Raw genomic sequence first — 20383 nt, 5'->3', positions numbered from 1 at the left:
CAAAGGGCTTTTTATTCCAGAAGGCGCACAAACCATTAAATTGATACCGCTAACCTGAAATCTTGAGAACCCCCTATGTAAAAAAAGAAGAAAACTCACTTCGGCGCGTCTTCAATCTTTGAATCGCTCGTGTTAACTCTCTGATCGTTTGTTATATAATATACCCTTTTAAAATATATGTAGTACCTATCCATATCACCTTAATGTTTCGACGACTTTGGACGGGGCTACGTAGCCCAGCCACCACCAACGTCTCTAAAATATGGCCACGTCCGCAGTCTCGAACCTCCTTTTTCACCTCGAGGACAGCGTATCGACAACATGGCTCAGGAACCCGCCGATCGCAGCCCAAAGTCTTGCATGCAGGGGTATACGGCATTATAGCTATGGACATTGCCTTGCTGGTGACAGATGAATCCATGAGCCTCAAAGAAAGATCAGATCTCGCTATCCGGACTATCGATCATATCACTGATGCGCCGGATGATGCCACTAAGCTCCGACGCTTCTGGGAGACGGGGCAGTCGCTGCTTGAGAAGTACTCAGGCGCCGCTGTGGAACACCACGGCCATCTAAGGCTGGACCAGTTCGGGGATGATCAACTCGAGGCCCGATTGATGGTTGCGCCTGATCCTGACGTTCCGGGGGGATCCTTCATCCTCTGTCAAGCTGCGCTCTTTGAAGAATTACGGCCGTACGAGAACCGAGCTGGGCAAGCCCTGCTATCTGCCACCGAAGCCTTCGCGCAGCATCGCGACGGGCTGGCGCGTGGTGTGCTGTTAATGATAGATATGACTTGTGGTGATTGCGCGACCCTATACTTCGATGGGAAGAGGTGGTTTAATATTGCATTTTTCCAGTTTGTGTCGCCGCAGGATCTAGGCTACAGCCCAAGATAGGAATTGCTTGCTTCATCGTCTCTTGCCTTGCTCGTTGACTTTGCGGTATGAGGACATTACGTGGAAAATCGGTATTCGAGGAGTTCGGGGACATACATGGTGTAATATATAGAGGTCACATATAGTAAGTTATAGCGCATTGAATTTTATAGAGAAACAGACACGTCGATATGGCAAGCAAAACATACCTAGGTCAGATGGGAAAAGGGGGTCAGTCATAATACGCTATCTAGTTACCTCTATGGTATGTACCTAACCTACATAGCTATATGATTTTACTATCTTAAGCCGTAATAACTCGTTGGCTACACCTAACTATCAGTTAGGCGTAACTAATTAAAGCAGCCACACACGTCGCAAGCAATATTGTTCATGATATTCTCGAAACGTAGCTTGTTGCCGCAAACATAGCATTCTGGTCCTGATTGCAAACCGTCCATATCTTTCTTTTTCCTTCTTGTCTCATGCGCCGTGCGTTCGCCCTTCTTCGGAATGACCTTCCACTCCTTTCCTTCTTCATACCAAAATTCCTCCAGAGTAGACGTCTCGTCGCCGTTGGCCTTCTGCGCGTTCCTCCTTACTCCGCGCGTTTTAGGACCCAACTCTTGCTCGTTTTCCTCTTGTACGAGACTATACGAGTTTGACGGGTCCTGCGGTAGGTTAGAGAGGTTGTTGGGCGCTGGCATAGCAGGCATGGAGAACTTACGCGGCGTTGGGGGATACAGAGCGTCCATGCCAGGGACGTGTTCTATCTCCAACGGCGTGACGAACGTAGGAAGATTCAATTGCTGTGAGGAAGACGCATCGTAGACCGATTGCCCGTCGTCGTTCGCTGATTGCTTACCGGAAGCTGACCGTAAATAGTCTGAAATCAATTCCATCTCGAGATCCCTGTCGAAATTCTCCGGGGTTGACATCTTGAATCGTAAGGTATAGTTTAATAACTTCCTAGGAACCTTACTAACCTACCTCGGATAAATAGTATTTTCGAGATTTCGAGATTGTTAGATGTGAAAATGCTTGTGGTCTTGGAACTTGGATGGCTGATGATCGAGGGAAGATCGAACCCCTAAAATACACAATAGTATGGTGCAATACTAAAAAGCCAACTCTAAGCAAGATACGTTCCGCCTTTGTCTAAATAGATAACCAATTCATAACATTTGAAATTGCACAATGAATGACTCCTTAAACAATGTAATTGTCAAAGGCGCCGTGATAAGTCAATATTATTGTTCATAAATCGTTATGCTGTTAGGTAAATGGCCTCTTTCTTCTATCGCTTCTAGTATAGGTAGTGACCTAGTTTTAGTAAATGAAATCATTGTACAGGCTGTTGTCTTTCTAGATAGATTAGGTACTATGTAGTTTGGATTAGGTGCATCCCGAATCCTTTCATAAGGTAGGGGGTGTATTCGCATAGTAGCTGATAATCGAAGAAGAAACGACATATGTCCCAGCGGGCACGTAGACGACGGCGTTGGTTGCGCTGGACGAAGAGCAAGATCCTGGAGCGCACCTATTGTCATCGCTGGTTGCCCTATTGATAGCAGCAGTATCGTCGGTTTTGCCGTCTCTGTTTTTCCTATTAGCACTCCACGTAGGGAGGTAAGTTATCCATACCCTTTGGCGCTATAATCCTTAACGTTGCGGTAGACCTTGTAAGTCGCACGGTTGGAATTGAAGGCTGATATGCCTTGGTGAGAGATCGTCTCATACCAGTAAGTGCTGGTGGCTCGCTCTTCGATTTTCCTTACTTCGGAGCTTGAGCTCACCGGCGAGACATCGCTGACTACGGCCGAACCAGATTCGCCTGCATATCCACTCAATTCCGCTAGCTGCGCGCTCACTGCACTTTGCACCTCCGGGATAACTAGCTTCTCCCCCAGAATAGTCGGTATGAATAAAACGGCTGCCAGGAAAGGCATATTGATTTGGATAGCGTTGTCAAACACTGAAGGCCAGATGGCCTAGACCCTTGAAAGCTCGAAGTCAAGTTCTCGAGATTGTCATTAGCCGCATACATTTTTAACTTAATAGTTACCTAGGTAGGTATCTATATATTCCCATGTTTAAAAGTCAAGCATTGAGCTAACGAAGAGCTGATGTACTAAGCGTGCTCGACTCTTCCAGTCAACTCGTCAACTTTACGCGTTGGGGGGTCAGCCGCGCGTAAGAGCGATTGCATTTATCTTTGGAGATATGCTACGACAAGAACGCGTATAATAACCCTAATCGGGGCCATTTAACATCGGATTAAATTCCTTCTTGGTGGATTTTAAGTCTCAGATGTTCCTTTTAAGGATTCGAGCTTCTTGCACTCTACCTACTGGTCATTTTCGCGTCTGTTTATTTATTGTCTTGGCATTGCGTACTGCGAGAATGCGAACGGCGAACAGCGAACTAAACCGTCGCTGAGTTATTTTCTGAAGTCCCATCGACAAAGGGTGTGTTGTTTGTCTAGCCGGTCAGCCGGTCAAGATTTTTTGGGTACTGATTGACGGCGAAAAGATTCATATTTTTTTTTGTTTGGTTGGAAATGGTAAGAATTAAATGACGCCAGTTATGCCCCAACTCCAACTGCCCAAACAACTTAAAGAGTCAGGTACAATACCGGGAGATCTTCGGGACCGACATGCTATTACACTTGCACCATCCATGATAAGATGTGTGTAACTCAAGCTGCCCCCCTTTTCTCCAAAATCCTTATTCGACAGATGCTACTTCACATGTATTTTTAGAGTTGTAAGCTGAGGTACCATTTTATTAACTTTTACTCCGTAAACCAACAGCTCTTCACCGTTTGTTCTCCCTTCTTTTAGTAGACTACCATTATAATGGTCCGGTCGCTATAATCGGAGAGCCAGGTACCATCTATTATATCTATTATATTTGCATTAATATATATCGACAATAAAATCAGCAACGGAAATATACCACAAGGCATCCGTGGGAATACCTACCAGAATTCTGTCTTATTGGTTAGAACCCATGGTTTGAGGCTGAGACATCATGAAGTCGCTCTTAACACAACTGCGGTACTCGGGAAGTACGCGTACATCGTCTTCGAGCTCAAGAAACACAAAGCTTGATATCGTTAGTCGTCTTCCTTTTGAGATGCATGCTATAATTATCATCTATCTCGAGCCAAAGGATATAGATGCGGGTCTCAGCGCATGCCGTTATTGGCGCAGTGTTTGGCTGAGCGACGAGATATGGCCTAAACTTGCTCAGCGGTGGTTCCCGGGTTTGGAGGACCACATCCGCAGTTCAGCTACCGATGGTCAGGATTTGGGTGAGATGTTTCGACGCATTCTACATAAAATTCAGAGAAGAGTGAGTGGCAGATTCGCCTCCGCCTTACATCATGAGATGTGTTTGGGCTCCGACCGTTTCTTCACGCTAAGCAAGGACGTACCCGAGCTGGAAGGGGGCATACACGGGTACGAGAATGTGGATGATCTTGAATATGACCCTGGGACTTATTTCCCACGTTTTATGATGTACAATAATGGCCGAATAGCGTGGTGGCCCGAAGCGTATGTCCTCCCTTATTTCGCCGTTGTTGATGATCTACGCACGAGGAAGCGAAGGGCATACTTATTTCCGAATCATCGAGGAGAGAAGCAGGGTTTCAAGACAGCTATGAGTGATAAACTACTTCTCATGGGGCGCGGAAGGACTCTACATGCATGGCATCTCGAACTGGATAGACTCCACTCCACCAGAGTCCCAGAGGAGTTCGTTCGCTGTGTCGCGGAAGGAGAGACTGTCCTTATCGTTACTAAGAATGCAGAACTCTTTATTTGGAGATTTGACCGAGAACCCGAACATATTGACGTAGCTGGCTGTTACACTAAGGGACCCCTCGGTACATCTCATATATACGACTTTACTCCCGGGCAGCTTGTCTCTTCTCATAATGCTGGCTCACGCCTCGTTCAAAGCGGGATGCTTCTGGATTTTATTATTTCTCCAACTGAGGACAATGTCTTCTTTGTCATTACTCTCACCCCCACTCCTAGGAAGCAGCTCCGAGTACACGAAATCCGCAACGGCGTACTTATAGAAACTTATTGCTTAGACAGGAATACTTGTCCCGAATCTACCATGGAGTCCCTTGATTTTACGAACCTCCGTTGGGAAAAGGTAGATTCTTATGGCGGATATTGCCTAATGCAAGCTATATTTCCGGCTACTCAGAGTTTAGATGCGACCGCCCAAGAGTCTGCGTGTTATCCCATGGGCGACAGCCTTATATCAGTGTGTTTTAATATTTATACCAAGTCTTTCACAATTCCCCATTATCATCATAGCAGTCATAGAAGTGCCTGCCAAATTTGGAACGGTCGAATAGCCGCAACCGACACGGATAACGCACGAGGTCCTATCTTATCATTTCCGCCCTGCCGCGGCGCTGCGCATCCTTGCGACAAGTCACATATCCCCCCCATCTATTCAACAATACCCAGTGGAAGAGGTTGTCTATATAGAAGACGGCGAGTATGTTCTGAGAAGCGTAGCTTTGAATCCCTCGGTGCAGACTTCGTACTCGATTCCAACCCACAATACGGCAGGGGCCCTGTCGACAGCACTCCCGCTACTTCCCCATTGATTCCTGGCGTTAAGAGGCTAGTAGGCGACGACGAATTCCTGGTTCTAATAATTAGACAGTCGTATACTGTTTGGAGTTTTGGGAATGAAATATCTGGAAAGACTCCAGAACGTGGGCGGAAGTTATGGCGCAATCTAATCCACTGAATACCTCCATCACTAGGTACCGAGTAACGTAGGTGCTATAATTTGAAAATTTACTATTATAACTATGCCGAGCCCTCTAAACTTAAAGTTGAAACAAGAAAAACCGAATGTCGTTATGTGACAAAAGAAATCTTTCGTGAGGTACTGTAATATCGCAAGGATGTGTGTGTGTAAGCCAATTGCCGAATAAATCCTCAGACCCATCTCCACCGTTGTATCTCCTTAGACCTCAACCCTTAAAAAACAACTTCTTTATTAGGGCCTTTTCATTTGAAACTCGATAGTTGCAACTTAACCAGACTTTTTGTCTAGAATTGGTTCGAGGAGAGTCTCGAACAGCTAGAAGGTCATGCGGTTAGCCTCTTTTGATAGACTCAGGGGGGATATTAGATATTAGTGGGGATTCTTACCCAAGCCTCGAGATCTTTCTCGTTGTCCCTGAGCTCTCGGAACCTCGAGTCTAGTTGTTCTAATAGTTTAAATTAGTAGGTAGCTATTAATCTTGGCGTTGACTTGCATAACTCACGTGCTGTAATGTACACATTCTCTAGGTTCTCTTCCCTCAAGCTTTGCAGGAATTCTTTAGAGTGCTTGTCGCTACCAATTTGACTGATTTGGAAGACCACAGCTTCGAGGCAGGTTAGCCAGGAGTCTATGAATATATGGGATCATGGATAACTTACTCCGTGATGGAAGGCCATTTTCAAGCAGATACTCCTGACATTTCTTGATTTCGTCTCGGAGCGTGTTTCGTGTCTCAGGCGACCTGCTTCCGCCGTATGGGATTCCGTCGGTGATGATTGAGATAAAGAGCGGCCTCTTGAGGTTCTTAACATTCTCATTATACCGAGAATATAAGAGAGGTTGAAGGATCCGGTTGCGGAGCTGAGTTCCGATCTCCGTGCATCCTAGAGGTCTGACTTGATCCATGATGTTCTGGATTTCGTCCATTCTCAGGTTGTCACTATTATCCGGTTCATTGTTTATAAACCGGAGATGGACACCAAGCTCATCGGGTACTATCTTGGTGCATATAGAGGCAACTCGACGAACTAGATCCCGCTGATCACCTATACGGTTTTCCCCGTCATTGTTGCCCATCGGGTCCATTGACCCACTATCGTCTGCAAATATTGTTAACTTGTAACCATGGCCAATTTGAAGGGCTTGTGGTCATACCACAATAAATGACAGGCTGGTAAAGAGCGAGCTTGATGAGGTTTTCGCTATTTTCCGGTTGACCCAAGGTTGAGGTGGCATCTCCTTGTAGTTCAACAGCCTTGGCGGCAATACTCTCTAGTAGTTGTTGGCTATCCTCCCTGAAGAACTTCCCCAGCTTATGCTTAGCCACGAAATCGCCAATACTCTTCTTGAACTCCTCCTTGGTCTTTGGAGGTGATAGTTCCTATAAGAGAAAGTTAGATTGTGAATAGGTCAAAATAGGGGTTCATAGATTGTCTGCGTTGTCGTACCTCATGGACTTTCTTTTCCATTGAGCTATCCATGCGACCACATATTGGATACTTCTTTAAGACGCTTCCAGCTGCAATAGCGGCATTGTGAACCCAACCGAAGATGTATAATATGACGGCGATTATAAGGCTAACGATAGTTTCGAGAACATTGCTTCCATGCTTGGAGGATCCCATGGCGGTATCGATCTCGGGTATGCCTAGGCTAGCTGCTAGGCTTATGACTTTATCTGTCTTGCCGCCACTCTGGACGAGAAGCTGAATCACGTCAGGATCCTTTTGCTGTCTGAGCTCATTCTCGAGAGGTGTCGAGCCGTTTTGGAGAGTCGGAAGAGAGTATTTCGGGTCTGCTCCATATCTTAGCAAAAGCTGGACTATCTCGGCTCGGTTATCGCCCTGTCCTCGCGCAGTCACAATCCACAGCGGTGTACGGAGCTGCGATGAGAGGGCATCCACCGCGGCCCCTTTCTCAAGGAGGAGCCTGACAGTATCGGCGTGTCCATTTCGCGCGGCTAATGCAAGGGGTGTTAGGCCGATGGTACCATTCCCTCTCTCAGTGCTGGGTTCGTTGATTTTGCAAGTATTTAAGTAGTTGTTAAGCGTTGCATGCGTGAGGGCGCCTGCTGCAGCGTCACTATGAAGAGACATTTTGGAGAAGGCCGCATATAATTACTTGGAGAACTTGAAGATAGGAATTTGATTTTGCTTTTGATGCCATAATGTAATACTGAATAGCAGTTGTATATATACACATCGCAATATTTGAGCCGCAAGCCGACTAAGTCGTGAGATTCTCAATTCCTCCCTTTCTTGCCTTTCTTGCCTCTCTTGCCTCTCTTGCCTTCATTTTGAGCCTCATCTTCCAGACACTATGAATTTCCATCTCCAACTAAGTCAATGTATAGTAAGGCTCTGATACATTCGTATACACCTATAAAATTGCTATATGCCAATCATTGATCCTATTGTGGCTGCAGGCTATCCAGGTGAGACGGTGATGTAACCTACGCCTTAGCATTGGGCGTTGATCTCGGTGTATGGAGGATCGATGAGTGAGTCGACAGATGCCGAGGAAAAGGAAACCATATGCAGATTCCATTCGTTGTACACGTGGCCGTGGTTTTGTCGTTGCTTAGAGTATTTGCAGCTAGACGTCACATTGACCCAAATAGTTGATATTGAGTCTCGCGGGGGGAAGTATACTTGCGTAGGAGTCAGCAAAGATAGGCTGCTCGGGATTGAGCACCTCGAGCCTAATGAAAAAATATATGCCCAACGACGCCCACGTAGCCAATGCTAGTTTTGGGACCCTACACACGATTGCCTCACTTCAAATCCCGACTGAGCCGGCGGTCCACACTTGCTTGTTCATTGCCTACCTAATTCTTGCATAAAAACAATTCTACCCGAAGGAGTCTCTAAAGAGCCTCAAAGTATGTTATTTGTAATATTTGCGTTGCATGAGTCCTACATTCAGCTTCACGATCTTCCCTAAAAGGGAACAGTGGGGGTCTTTTTCAGCTGGCTACTTCACCAATTAACAAAGTTGGTGTGTGTAAATAGACACACCCCCACGCGAACGTCACTGTCCTAGTAGAGCAATATTCTTTCAGGAAACTATGAGGCTCTATGTGGAGAGTGGGTGGTGAATCTGGTTATAAATGCGCAGACATTACTACAGTAGCGACAAGTGTATTGAGACAAGATAGTTTAGACCCATCATTAATTCCACGATCTTAATCATGAGTGTCCAAGACCTTGCTCGTTCCCTCGCTGCTGCTGGTTCAATCAAGCTTTCAGGTGATGAAGGTGAAGGGATTTACGTCCTAAGTGTGAGGGACGGAGACCTCGTCGAGAAGCACTGGGTGGGAGACACAGTAGAAGACGAGAATGTCATTGCTTCAGGCGTAAGGAATGATACTTCGGCTTCATATCTGCCCAGCTCCGAGCAAATGCCCGTACGTTAGGCCCTACCCCCCACGCAGAATCGTTGGTAGCCTTACTAACCCAATGCCGTATGTCTATAGCGCCTTGTTATTTTCATTGACCAGGAGAATTCTGTTCGATGCTATGCATACGACGAGGATATGGAAGAGTGGGAAGAGACGCCACTGGGTGACAAATGGAACATAACGGCCAGCCCAAAGAGTAAGCTGAGTGCAATCATCGGCCCAGAGGGAGATATGGTAGTCTCTTACCAGGACGAAACCGACCAGCTATCCGTCGTAATGGGTGCGGGTGACGGATGGACCTTTTTCGGACCCCTTGAGTGCAATCCCATGGTGGGAACACCCCAGTGCCTTGAGATTATTAACGATGAGCTTCATCTCTTCTACGTCGAGGAGGGATTCGGGATTGGTGACCTCATTTTTAACTCCAGTACCAGCAGCTGGCAAGGTGAGAATTCGAAATGGAACCCTTGATATCACATCGTTGAAGTACCTCTGCTAACCAAGGGGGCCCCTCCATTCCGTATAGTAACCAATATACTTAAAAACACCAATTTCAGCACTGCTATCGATAATTTTAGCGTTGCCGAAGACCTCGAAACTGGCTCTCTCCAGAGCTACTTCCTTACTGGTGGCTCCTTGTGGAATATCAGTGGAGAAAAAGAGAAGACCTTCTTGGGCGAAGTGAACGATGACGGCAAACTTATTCCTTCAGGCAGAGCACAGGCGGGATGGAGGGTTAAATGGAAAGGAGCTCGGAAAGTAAAGGTATATAAGAGAAAGATAGTTATTTGGTACTGATATTGTGAAGTTGGAACATATGTTTACTGGATTTGTAACAATCGGCCTCCCGGTGTAGGCCTAGATACTGAAATGATAACAAATTACCTTGGGGAGTTCATTTGATTCGAGGATAGTATTACCCCGTAGCCCCGATCAGCGAGATTACTGTAATTAATATTATCAAGCTAATAGAGGAGTGTAAATTCTATTGGTGTAATAGAATTAGACTATGCAAGTTGGTGTACCTAAGCGCATGCAGCGTCGGTTGGGTCGTTGGGAAGTAGTAGGATGCCACGAAGTTAGACATAAGCAGAGTTCGATCGCATGTGTAAATATGAAGCCCAACACACCCTTTATTAAGTTCATATTTCACCTTGGTATTCAGACGAATTCTCCTACCCATCTGTGTGCTCGTGCCTACAAATTTCCAATATCGATATCAAATTTAGTACAATTTCAACTACAGCAAAGCCGAGATCTTGCTATTTATATAGCAATGGGGAACGACAAACAGCAAGACTTTAAAGATTTCGATCTGAGGAACTTCCAGGTCCCCATATCATACTGGCATTCCGCCCAACAAAAATACGAGACGTGTGTAACCGAGCGTTTTGGAATAGATTTGTCTACACCAGCACGCCGGTGGGAAAATTGGGTGGTTAAACTCACTTTCGAGAAGCTTGGGAGTGAGTAAGCATGTTACAAATACCTTTAGATTTGTGGAAGCTGACGCAGACATTCGGTATATTGGTAAAGGCGAGAAGCATGGTAATGGTTTCTACGTCAATGTTCCCAACGCTTCCTACGATATAATCCTTACAGCTGGGCACAATCTCGTCGATAAACCAGAACACTACTGCTCTAATATTAAGATAAAGCAAGACCCCAAGGAAAAAAAGGATATTGACGTAAAACCGGAAATGATCCGTGTTTGCCGCAAGTATTTTGAGGATCCTGACGAGCTAAATGAAATATACGACTACGGGGCCATCCTCCTAAAACGACCCCCATCTAAGCGACATCGTGGCTTTGGATTTCATCTTATGTTGGGCCTTGCACCACAACTAGGGAAAGGTGCAGCCTATACCGAAGATGAAGACAAGGACATTCTTCGGGATCGTATGGTGTATGTCTGCGGATACACACCCGAAGACTCACCGCCTGAGAAATCGCCGCGGAGGTCGGAGGGCAGATGTATTGGCACAAACTTGCATCAACTTCGTTACGATGCCAATACTAAACCGGGGATGAGCGGTGGACCTGTCTGGGTGGGGTTTCGTGGGGTTGAGACAATTGTAGCGATTCAGTAAGTTTGATATCACTGTTAAGATTCTTTCTATTTAACTTGTTGGGCGTTGTTTTTACCGCTTCTATGATCCTTGGCAACGTAGATACTAACATATTAATCCCTAAGCACTTACGGAGAAGCAGAGGAGACCGCAGGAAATAGGGGAACCCGCGTGAATCTGGTACGTATGAACAGTATCCCCTTGTTGCTTTCAGACCCCCTATTCTAGAACGGTATCCACACTACCTCTGTGAGGTATGCAGTGACTGACGCTTGGTAGTAAGTACCTATGATGACCCTATCATTTTGGCTTAAAAGGGACGGCGGGGACCCCGGAATTTCAGGCTGTAAAGCTGACACAGGATGATTCATAAACCAGCAATATCTGGCGCGACATATTTAAATGGCTTAATGTTGGTTGGCATGGAAAATCACTTCATTGCTGTAATCCTTCAACCTACAGTATGCACCTTCACTTGCCGCAGGAGAACACTACCACACTCAACGAGGGTCGAGTCCGGGTAGGCAGACCCGGTCAGGTAGAAACACTATTTGATGTTGTACCTGTGGCGGCAAAACCAACAGTCAAAGAATCAAATGCTGGCTACGGATTTCTTCTGAGGCCAGCAGGCCTCGACGTTAAGGATACCTGGCCTACCAGCGTTACATCTCCTTGGGTGCGATGGGACTCTAAGAAGAACAAAGTGTCGCGCTCGAGCCGCTTTGACGCACATTGCGAAGTCAAGCTCCCTGGGCTAATTATAAAGCCAGAGAAGCCCTTTGAAATACAAACACAAGAGGGAAATGGCTGGAAGCAAGTACAGATGGAAATGGAATTGCTTGACGAGGGAGATCTCGAGCTGCTAGAAGAAGACCCTCAGAGTTTCGAAGATACATCGGAAATCTCATTTGGACCACTCACCAAGAACAAGAACAATGTTAGTTACCCCTTGACCCCCTTTTCCTCCTCTCCTTATTCCCTCACTTGATATTTTGCTAGAATAGCCAAGGGGGTAAGAGTGAATATTATCTGACAGCATCTATAGTTATTCCAATTCAAATAGCGAACCGAGATTTCCGTCACGGCTGTGTACGGCAATGATAGGTTCATATTTGCGCCTAGGCTTACACGAATGAATATTAACTTCCCAAGTATGAGCTACCTATAAGCACAAGGCCTATTATTGAGATGAGAATACCGAAACCAATGGTTTATCCATGTTTGTCTATGTTAAGTACCTAAATTACTTGGACTCGCATCTCCAGTGCATTTGTATAGTAGGCCTACGTTATCCTGCCATATAGGTAAATACCCCTTTCTTTTCTCATTGACTGGCTGTATATTACTTTCCGAAATACCTGATTGGTGCCTACCTAGGTAGGTAGGTAGGTAGTTATGTCTATGCAGTCATCCTATGATTTCGGCGAGACAAAATAGGCATCGCGGGAAATTCCACGCCCAAAGCCCCGCTCCCGCTATTTATTGTCTCTATTATCACACCAACATATAAAAGAGACAGCCTGAGTTACCAAAGATCACAGTTGAGAATCTATCACTATACATAGAATATCATAATCGTATCCTTAATATTCAACCTTAACCTTGAACTTTCTTGGATAAAATGCCCGAAACACGACCTTTCGACCCATTCCATTCGGAGCGTCTTATATACCGCGCTGTTAATGACGAGCCGGCAGATATAGCCTTTATCCACTCAATTCAGCGGGACGCAGAGGCTCAGTCCGGCTCCAGCTACTCGCTTTTGAAGCCCGAAAGCATAAAGGCGAGTACCGAATTTAAGAGTCATATCGAAAAATGTCTCCTCGGTGCTCTTATCTGCTTACCGGCCACACGTCTCGCTGAGAAGGACAAGGAAACTCTACCTATCGGTATCGTTTGTCTCAAAGCCAGCCCACCAAGTCATGCACATCATAGAAGTTCGGATATCAGTATTGATATCGCGAAAGAGTACCGTGGGCAGGGATACGGTGGCGAGGCTATTCGATGGGCGCTGTGGTATGGATTCCAGATGGCGGGCTTGCATCGCATCTCGATCGGGACATTCTCGTTTAATACGGGTGCTATGAGGTTATATGAAAGACTAGGCTTTGTAAACGAAGGCAGACATCGTGAAAGCATGTGGTTTAATGGCGGTTGGCATGATCATGTTGTGTATAGCATGTTGGAGGACGAGTGGCTGGAGGATCAAAGGAAAGCCGGCAAAGAAGTGTAAAAAGATATTAATAGTCAAGTATCATGGCAAAGTCGATATCGTAATTAATAGCATCTAACACGAACCCCACGATAATCTAGCAGTCCCATAGCCCTATGCTAGGTTGTTTTGCCAAGAGATCCAAAGGGAGGTGTTGGTTTGCAACTACCGCAAGTCATTTACCGCTTTGCCACGTTGCGGCACGTATTGGGAGTATTTTGGTCTCTCTCAAAGGACAAAAAGGGTAGCCTTGCATCGTACTTTGAGAAAAAGGAAGAATCCTTTGAGTTTCCGTTAGATACCTAACCTTCAGCCTTAGCCCCACGTAGTGGAGTTTATAGACGAAGGATTAGTTGAAGGTTTTTAATTCTATAAAAAAATATTTTTAGTTTTCTGGAAAGATAAGGGTCTAAGGCGAGCCCACATCTCTATGTATTTCGACTACGAGTTGTGATATTGGGGATTTGATGTTCTGAACAGTCTATCGTCAACTTTACTACAATAACAAAGAGTCTCATAACAAATACGTTTCTTATTATAGGATATGCATAATCCGATTCAAGTAAATGATCGACCCGGGCTCTTGGTAAATGCACTTCAATCCCTTCTATGTTATGCAGTTTAATCTAGATAGATGACGTATTGAAACTGCCGGTGATGGTATTTGGTCGAGCAAGCAACAGTGCGGCGTTGAATCGATTCATATATATTCTCATATATTATGTTAGATATAGTTATGAGAATGTATGGTAAAGTAAAGTAAAATAAAGTAAAGTAGAGCTGAAGCTCGGCGCGACCGCATCTCCGGCCGAGAAATGGTGTTACCCCCGTTGAAACAAACCCGTTTCAAGATAAAAGCTGAGCCCTTGGACCAGATCGATGATTGGCGCCGTGCCACCCGCCGATAGCCTTAGCTCCGTACCCCGGTCCATGTTATCCACCCTTGCGACGATGCCCCGGATCTACATTCGATTAGGTAGAAATGCTCGGAAGTATACAACATACAACAGCTCATGATCGATCATGTCGTACATACTTAGGGGCGGTTGGTAGTCATAATAAAAGTTTTAAGAGGCGGTGGCCTGACCATACTTGATTAAGGGTTGTTTCATTAATGTTCGGATATGGTAACTAGTAGACTCTTCAAAGTCGAAAAGGGGTTACGTTGGCTTTGATAGGCTCGATCCGGTAGGTCAAAATCAGGAACCTGCAGGAACAAAGTAGCATCGCGAATGGGGCTGGCGGGAGAATAACACGACTGGTCTGCTGGTCAAACAAGCAGAAACGAATTGGCATTTATTTATATGTCGTCTCCTTCCTGAACACTGATGGCTGTTGACGATCATTATCTCACGTGCTGTGGCTTCGACCACATCCTGCTTGTCCCCATACAGATCCCATACAGATCTCGAGAGATACCATACCTATACCGGCTTAGGTGGTCCAAATCATTAAGGAGGGATTTCACACTTGGTCCCGAATTTTCTTTTTAGCGAATGAACAGATATCTTAAAATATTTTGAACCGGGAACTTAAATAAACAATATTTTCCCAGTCGCACAGAGTTGCACTTAGTACGCTCCTATATACGGCGGCGCCCTATGGCTGATACTCGTGTGTTGTGGGTACCGGGCGTAGTTACGGCTCGGTGTCTAAATATAGTAAAGTGGAGGGAGGTTGAATGCTTGGTTCTTGTCACCTATTGTCAGGGTACCTAAGGTATGCCTATACCGTCGATGATAACCCGAATCGACTTGACAAGTCGACAAAATAGCAGCTAACCTTGTCAAGCCGGTATAACATCGACATCTGGAGATGATCGGCGGTACAAGTTAATGGCCGTGGCGCATTAAGACATCGGACGAGAGCTATACCTGGCTACCTACCTGGTAAGTAAATACATACCTACCTAAGGCGACTAGGATTAGAAGCCTTCAGATGTCGCGCCGATGTGGCCGTTCCCGAGGCTGTACGGAATAGTCAGAGCTTTTCTATACTACGTAGTAGAGTGCATCCATTAGCCAGACAAGCGGCCATTCCCTTTTGAAGTTCGTCTAACAATAACCCATGTTCCTCTCCAACGGGTCACATATGTAGGTACCTAACGCATCCACCCTCGGGCTGACTTTGCTATAGACAGTAGGTCGAGTATCTGAAATCGGATCGTCTGCATCTGAGATCCTACTTCACTAATGATCACGCGCTCTGTTCGGCCTAACATGAACGCCGACGAGTAGTCTCAATAAAGACTATTCGGAATCCATCAGTCTGTTAAACGGAAAGACCGCCATAGTTGCAGTTAAGACGACTGCTTATTTCAGTAGGTCACAAAGCAGGGGAATGCACGTAGATGGGATAATTACTATTCTTCAAAAGTAGACGGGCCGCAATTAGTCTATGTATAGCCATATGTAAGTAGGTATGCATACCTCTAATATATCAACTTCTATATCGATGCATCTAAGGCGTCATACCTATACTAGATAAAACCTTGTAAATACTAATTCTACGATCGGTAAAAGTAGCCAGTTGGCGTACTATGTAGATTTAAAGACTCCTATATGATACCTAGAATTTCAACATTTTGAAACTCATCGTAAAGTCCACGATTATATCACATGCCTCCAATCAAGAGGTTTATTTCTGTACTATGCCCAGGAGGCGTTGGAGTAGGCTGGTTCATGCGAATACTTACAGTGGACGACCCAGGCTTCTTATTGGTCGACTACCGGTTTGGAAATTGGATTTGGTAATTAAGGGAAGGTAAAAGTGTTAGAGAGAGGCGCTTCTACGGAGGTTCTGCGGACTAAAAGTTCAGATCCTAGCTTACGGGCATCTCTTTTTCTCCAACTTTGGAACAACTTCCAGATCCCCCCCCCCCCTGGCCCCTACACATCCTTCGGAATTAAAGCCCTAGTCTAGTGCAGAGGATGAATTAACCTTACATACTCTATGCACAACAAAAAGCCATCTCGCCTTACTTGCAGCATTGCTCTCCATGAGGCTAGTTTCAGGGCCATTGTCAGATCCTCTTTAGACTTTGACCGTAAAGGGAAGGTCATCGAGGTGCTATGTGCACCTCTTGGTCCGTGTGATCTCTATAGGTCGGATGTAACTGAGTAACAAGAGGATCGTAACGTTTCTTGTAAGTTGAAAGGCATTGTTGACCATTATGAAGGACATGGTTACGTAGGTAGGTAGGTAGGTATATATTCTTCACGGGCCCGGCTCCTCGTGTTATGCCCTCCTCCGTAGTATGACCCCGTAGGTGTACAGCAAGTATCTTCCGGTTCTCTTTTGGAACTGTTCACTCTCTTTTCGCTGAAGCCACAGGCAACAAGCGTCCATTCCTTAGTTCGATACGCATACACTCCTTATTACCAAACGACCGTTATCGAAAAGTAACTCTGCTTCTAGCCAGACGTCAGAATACGACCAATCCATCATGCGTGGCTTTTTCAACTTAGCTGTAGCTTCTGCTACAGCGTTCTTCGCTCAGACTATCGCAGCACCCATGCCCATAGTTGTAACCCCGGGAGACAAAGGGGATCTGATTATTACTCAAGAGAATACTGTTAACCACACCTCTAACGCCCTACCCCCAAACATGACTATAAAAGAATATAGCCCGCTCACGATCTCTCTTGTTAACAACTTTGGGGGAAGTCAACTGTATGTTTACGTGACCGGTAACGACCCCTCCGGCGCCGTCGTTATGCTCTCGACCGACGGTACTTGGTATTACCCGGACGCTGCTGGCAGTCAGGTGCCAGTAGCTATCACCGCCAACGTCGCCAACCCTATGAACGCCCAAGGACAGACTACCGAAATTACTCTACCCGACTATCTCAGCTCCGGCCGTATCTGGATCGCCGAAGGTGAACTTCAGTTCTTTACTGTCCTTGCCGGAGACGGAACATCACAGCTCGTCGAACCCTCTGCCGCAAACCCTTCAGACCCTTCGGCGGCTGTCAACTGGGGCTTTGTCGAGTTCACCAACACCGAGGCGGGAGGTATCTACGCCAACATCTCTTTCGTCGACTTTGTCGGTCTAGTCACGGGTATGACCTTGACTCTTGCTAGCGGTGAGACTCAAGAGGTGAAGGGTCTCTCTTCGGGCGCTATCGCCACCATCTGCCAGGAATTGAAGGACCAGGCGGCAGCTGATGGTCAGCCCTGGGACCAGTTGTGTGTTACTGACGCCAGCGGGAACCCGCTACGCATCCTCGCGCCCAACCTATACCAATCCATCAACCCCACCGCCCAGGCCAACTACTACGACGACTACATTGAGCAGGTCTGGCAGAAGTACACTAACGAGGATCTTACCATCAACACTCAAGCTGACGCAGGAAGTGTTGCTTGCCGTGTCAACGGTGACGAGCTCACCTGCGCCGGAGACAACCGCGGATACCCTCGACCTACTGTCGCCGATATCTGGGGCTGCAACTCGGGTCCCTTCGGCATCCAAGACGGAGACAACGCCGTTCACCAGGCAGTTGTTCCTAGGCTGTGTGCTGCTTTCTTCCGCACAACTCTTCTCCTCGACGGCGGCAACGTGCAGCCTTCGCTCTCTAGCGACAGCTACTACACTGCGGACCCCACCAACCACTACTCTCGCATCGTTCACAAGTACGAGCTCGACGGCAAGGGTTACACCTTCTCGTACGACGACGTCAACCCAGATGGCGAGAACCAAGCCGGCGTTGTCGCTGGACTGCAGCCGCAGGTCTTGCAGCTCACCGTCGGCGGATTTTCTTCTTAAAGGAAATCCATAGATGATGAGGCTTGTAGGAGCTTGAGGCAGTATCTACTGCCATATATCACCACCATCTCATCTACCAAAGATCTCATAGTAGCAACATAAGCTATGAATCTCCGCACTGTATATATCACTTTTTTCGTGTACATAGTACTTGTTTATAGCATTTTCAGGGTATATGGGTACCATGTACATAACATACAAACCACGCTCGTTTCGCAAACCTCGTTTTTGATTTGAAAGAAATCATGTACTCTTAGCATTTGAAGCTTATGTGTATATTCCGCAAATTGGTTAGTGGTTAGTTCTCGCTGTATTAAAAACCCAAGTATATTAAAGGCCTGGTACTTATAGCATAATATAAGCTAACCCCTATTGCCCTCCACCCATATGATAGACTATGTGATGCTAGCTTAAAATAGAAAATGTGGATTGACTATCATAAAAGTATTTAAATTAGCTTCATTATGCTTTCGAGCTAGGAATTTACAAGTCACATATCGCTAAAGTCTTGGTATTCATTCTCTTATCGACCTAGGAATCTTGTATAAGTGGAAAACGTAGTTATTATTTTTTATGCATTGGTCTCATAATCAAGATTTATATAATTAATTATTTTAAAACCTAACTGGGTACTTCATAGTTCATATGCAAGTCACAAACTTTGAAGCAGTCGATTGAATAGTGACTTGACTAGGAGTCGCAATCGTCCTCCTCGGGGGTGGGCTTGGTGCCCAGCTACATAGAATGTAGTATCAACGGGACTGGTAACGCAACACGAACTTCCTACTTGATAAATTTGACTGTTATGTATGCGTCAGGTTAGAATAAGGCTAGACACTGCAGCTATGATATATTTTCAACCATTCCCTGAATCACAAGCCTCCATTATTGAATTAGACTATATCGCGGCGATATGAAAGGAGCTACCTCTGAATATAGTCATATCGACAAGCGACTTAGAGCACCCAGCAAGTCAATTAATAGTTCATGACAATCTACACAATATCAGATCTTAGATCTACACCCCCTTGACCACACGCAAAATATAGCATTGGTATTATTTAACTACACGTACCTAAGTATACCTTGACAATAAGAAAAGCCTTGGTTACGATTACCTAGAACAACTAATATTATACGACCTCTTCGCACATGTCAGTCAATTCGGATTACCTCCACTGCCCATTGAAAAATATACGCGATTTCGAATAAATCGTTCATAGTGTTGCCCGTAGTATTTTGCCTTTGTAGAAATATATACATACAAGCCACAGCGGTTTTATCTCAACCCCCATCTACTATATCCATCAATACGGCCTGTGCGTATATTTCAATCGTACAACCCGGAAAGCTCCAGCCGCAAGCAACCCAAATTACCTAGCGTTTTACACCCAATTTTTCAACCCAAGAGTTGAATTGCGCTGATTTAGCAGCCGCCAGGTCTAATGTGAAAATACCGTGCTCGGAGTGGATGCCGATAGGGGATAACGGATCGGTGGTGTCGATCGGAGGCGTTGCCGACGCGGCGAATGCGAAGCTTGCAGCCGTCGCGCCGGGATCCAAAGTCTCCTTCGCACCTCCGTTATGAATCCACGTACTGCATCCCTGGCAGAGAGTAGTCAGGGTCCAGTGAGTTGCATTCACCGTTGACCCCTGAAGTGTAGTGTGATTTGCCGACTCGTATATCTCTGGTTGGACATGGGCCCTAGGTAAGGCGAACATTATTAATAATTCCGTCTTTCGGTTAAGAGGCCTCAACTTACGTCGCGAATCGAGCTGCCGGGACAGTGCTATCCCCATTCGCCCAACCTAGCGATATGGGGTTATACAACATGCCGCCTCCCCAGGCGATACCCGCCCATCCGACTGACTTGGGCGCAACAATTTGGAGAAGGATATCGAAAGGACCCTCCGTCACTTCTGGAATAGCAATACGATAGACGATAGGAGCTACTCCGATCGAAATTTCAGAATAGCAGACACCAGTGGGCTCATCACAGTACTTGGCGCTGGCTGAGACCGGGGCTGTAAGGCCATGGCCTGCGAGGAGGGCTACGGCCGTAGCAAATCGAGAAACAAATCCCATCGTGCGTCTCGTGCTTGTGCTTGACAATACAGACTTCCAACTAACTCATGAGTGTACTCGGGCTACCTACTGCAGGCTACTCAATAAGCGAGTAAGCGCCTTATATATCCTGACCTCGCCCTAGCACTGACCCTTTCTGGCACTCCATCCGCTCTCATTGACCGCCA

At 46.0% G+C, this 20383-nt stretch overlaps 10 protein-coding genes across 10 annotated transcripts; 6 read left to right on the top strand and 4 right to left on the bottom strand.

Moving 5' to 3' along the window:
- The first annotated feature begins 63 nt into the window (after window positions 1-63).
- Window positions 64-1157, top strand: F5Y00DRAFT_246480 (uncharacterized protein). The gene has a single exon (XM_048009157.1). It carries the CDS (start codon window positions 204-206, stop codon window positions 897-899), a length of 696 nt encoding a protein of 231 aa, XP_047861335.1. The 5' UTR covers window positions 64-203; the 3' UTR covers window positions 900-1157.
- Window positions 1158-1231: 74 nt separating this feature from the next.
- F5Y00DRAFT_265660 (uncharacterized protein) lies at window positions 1232-1816 on the bottom strand (the record flags this gene model as incomplete). Its single annotated transcript, XM_048011819.1, has 1 exon — window positions 1232-1816. One exon carries the CDS (start codon window positions 1814-1816, stop codon window positions 1232-1234), a length of 585 nt encoding a protein of 194 aa, XP_047861334.1.
- A 335-nt stretch (window positions 1817-2151) lies between these two features.
- On the bottom strand, window positions 2152-3431 carry F5Y00DRAFT_246478 (pectate lyase superfamily protein-domain-containing protein). The gene is made up of 2 exons (XM_048009156.1): window positions 2523-3431; window positions 2152-2475 (listed from the first exon to the last, which is right to left on the bottom strand). Exons 1-2 carry the CDS (start codon window positions 2825-2827, stop codon window positions 2295-2297), a joined length of 486 nt encoding a protein of 161 aa, XP_047861333.1. The 5' UTR covers window positions 2828-3431; the 3' UTR covers window positions 2152-2294.
- A 186-nt stretch (window positions 3432-3617) lies between these two features.
- On the top strand, window positions 3618-5660 carry F5Y00DRAFT_272935 (uncharacterized protein; the record flags this gene model as incomplete). Its single annotated transcript, XM_048013081.1, has 1 exon — window positions 3618-5660. Exon 1 carries the CDS (start codon window positions 3912-3914, stop codon window positions 5658-5660), a length of 1749 nt encoding a protein of 582 aa, XP_047861332.1. The 5' UTR covers window positions 3618-3911.
- A 291-nt stretch (window positions 5661-5951) lies between these two features.
- On the bottom strand, window positions 5952-7780 carry F5Y00DRAFT_265657 (uncharacterized protein; the record flags this gene model as incomplete). Its single annotated transcript, XM_048011818.1, has 6 exons — window positions 5952-5999; window positions 6071-6129; window positions 6187-6288; window positions 6344-6784; window positions 6840-7065; window positions 7133-7780. The coding sequence occupies 6 exons, from the start codon at window positions 7778-7780 to the stop codon at window positions 5952-5954; spliced, it is 1524 nt and encodes a 507-aa protein (XP_047861331.1).
- A 1067-nt stretch (window positions 7781-8847) lies between these two features.
- F5Y00DRAFT_272933 (uncharacterized protein) lies at window positions 8848-9940 on the top strand (the record flags this gene model as incomplete). The annotated part of the gene is made up of 4 exons (XM_048013080.1): window positions 8848-9090; window positions 9160-9529; window positions 9611-9843; window positions 9893-9940. The coding sequence occupies exons 1-4, from the start codon at window positions 8875-8877 to the stop codon at window positions 9938-9940; spliced, it is 867 nt and encodes a 288-aa protein (XP_047861330.1). The 5' UTR covers window positions 8848-8874.
- Window positions 9941-10360: 420 nt separating this feature from the next.
- On the top strand, window positions 10361-12141 carry F5Y00DRAFT_272932 (uncharacterized protein; the record flags this gene model as incomplete). Its single annotated transcript, XM_048013079.1, has 4 exons — window positions 10361-10550; window positions 10621-11170; window positions 11279-11333; window positions 11638-12141. 4 exons carry the CDS (start codon window positions 10361-10363, stop codon window positions 12139-12141), a joined length of 1299 nt encoding a protein of 432 aa, XP_047861329.1.
- A 530-nt stretch (window positions 12142-12671) lies between these two features.
- Window positions 12672-13488, top strand: F5Y00DRAFT_272930 (acyl-CoA N-acyltransferase). Its single transcript, XM_048013078.1, has one exon. The coding sequence runs from the start codon at window positions 12775-12777 to the stop codon at window positions 13384-13386; it is 612 nt and encodes a 203-aa protein (XP_047861328.1). The 5' UTR covers window positions 12672-12774; the 3' UTR covers window positions 13387-13488.
- Window positions 13489-16634: 3146 nt separating this feature from the next.
- Window positions 16635-18472, top strand: F5Y00DRAFT_246472 (glycoside hydrolase family 64 protein). Its single transcript, XM_048009155.1, has one exon. The coding sequence runs from the start codon at window positions 16811-16813 to the stop codon at window positions 18128-18130; it is 1320 nt and encodes a 439-aa protein (XP_047861327.1). The 5' UTR covers window positions 16635-16810; the 3' UTR covers window positions 18131-18472.
- Window positions 18473-19507: 1035 nt separating this feature from the next.
- F5Y00DRAFT_265652 (putative iron reductase domain protein) lies at window positions 19508-20216 on the bottom strand (the record flags this gene model as incomplete). Its single annotated transcript, XM_048011817.1, has 2 exons — window positions 19508-19835; window positions 19894-20216. The coding sequence occupies 2 exons, from the start codon at window positions 20214-20216 to the stop codon at window positions 19508-19510; spliced, it is 651 nt and encodes a 216-aa protein (XP_047861326.1).
- Window positions 20217-20383: the final 167 nt, after the last annotated feature.

Source organism: Daldinia vernicosa, assembly GCF_022497035.1.
Source record: "Daldinia vernicosa strain CBS 139.73 unplaced genomic scaffold F5Y00scaffold_57, whole genome shotgun sequence".
NCBI lineage: Eukaryota > Fungi > Ascomycota > Sordariomycetes > Xylariales > Hypoxylaceae > Daldinia > Daldinia vernicosa.
Note: the sequence above shows the minus strand (reverse complement) of the source record. Positions and strands in the feature narration are given on the sequence as shown.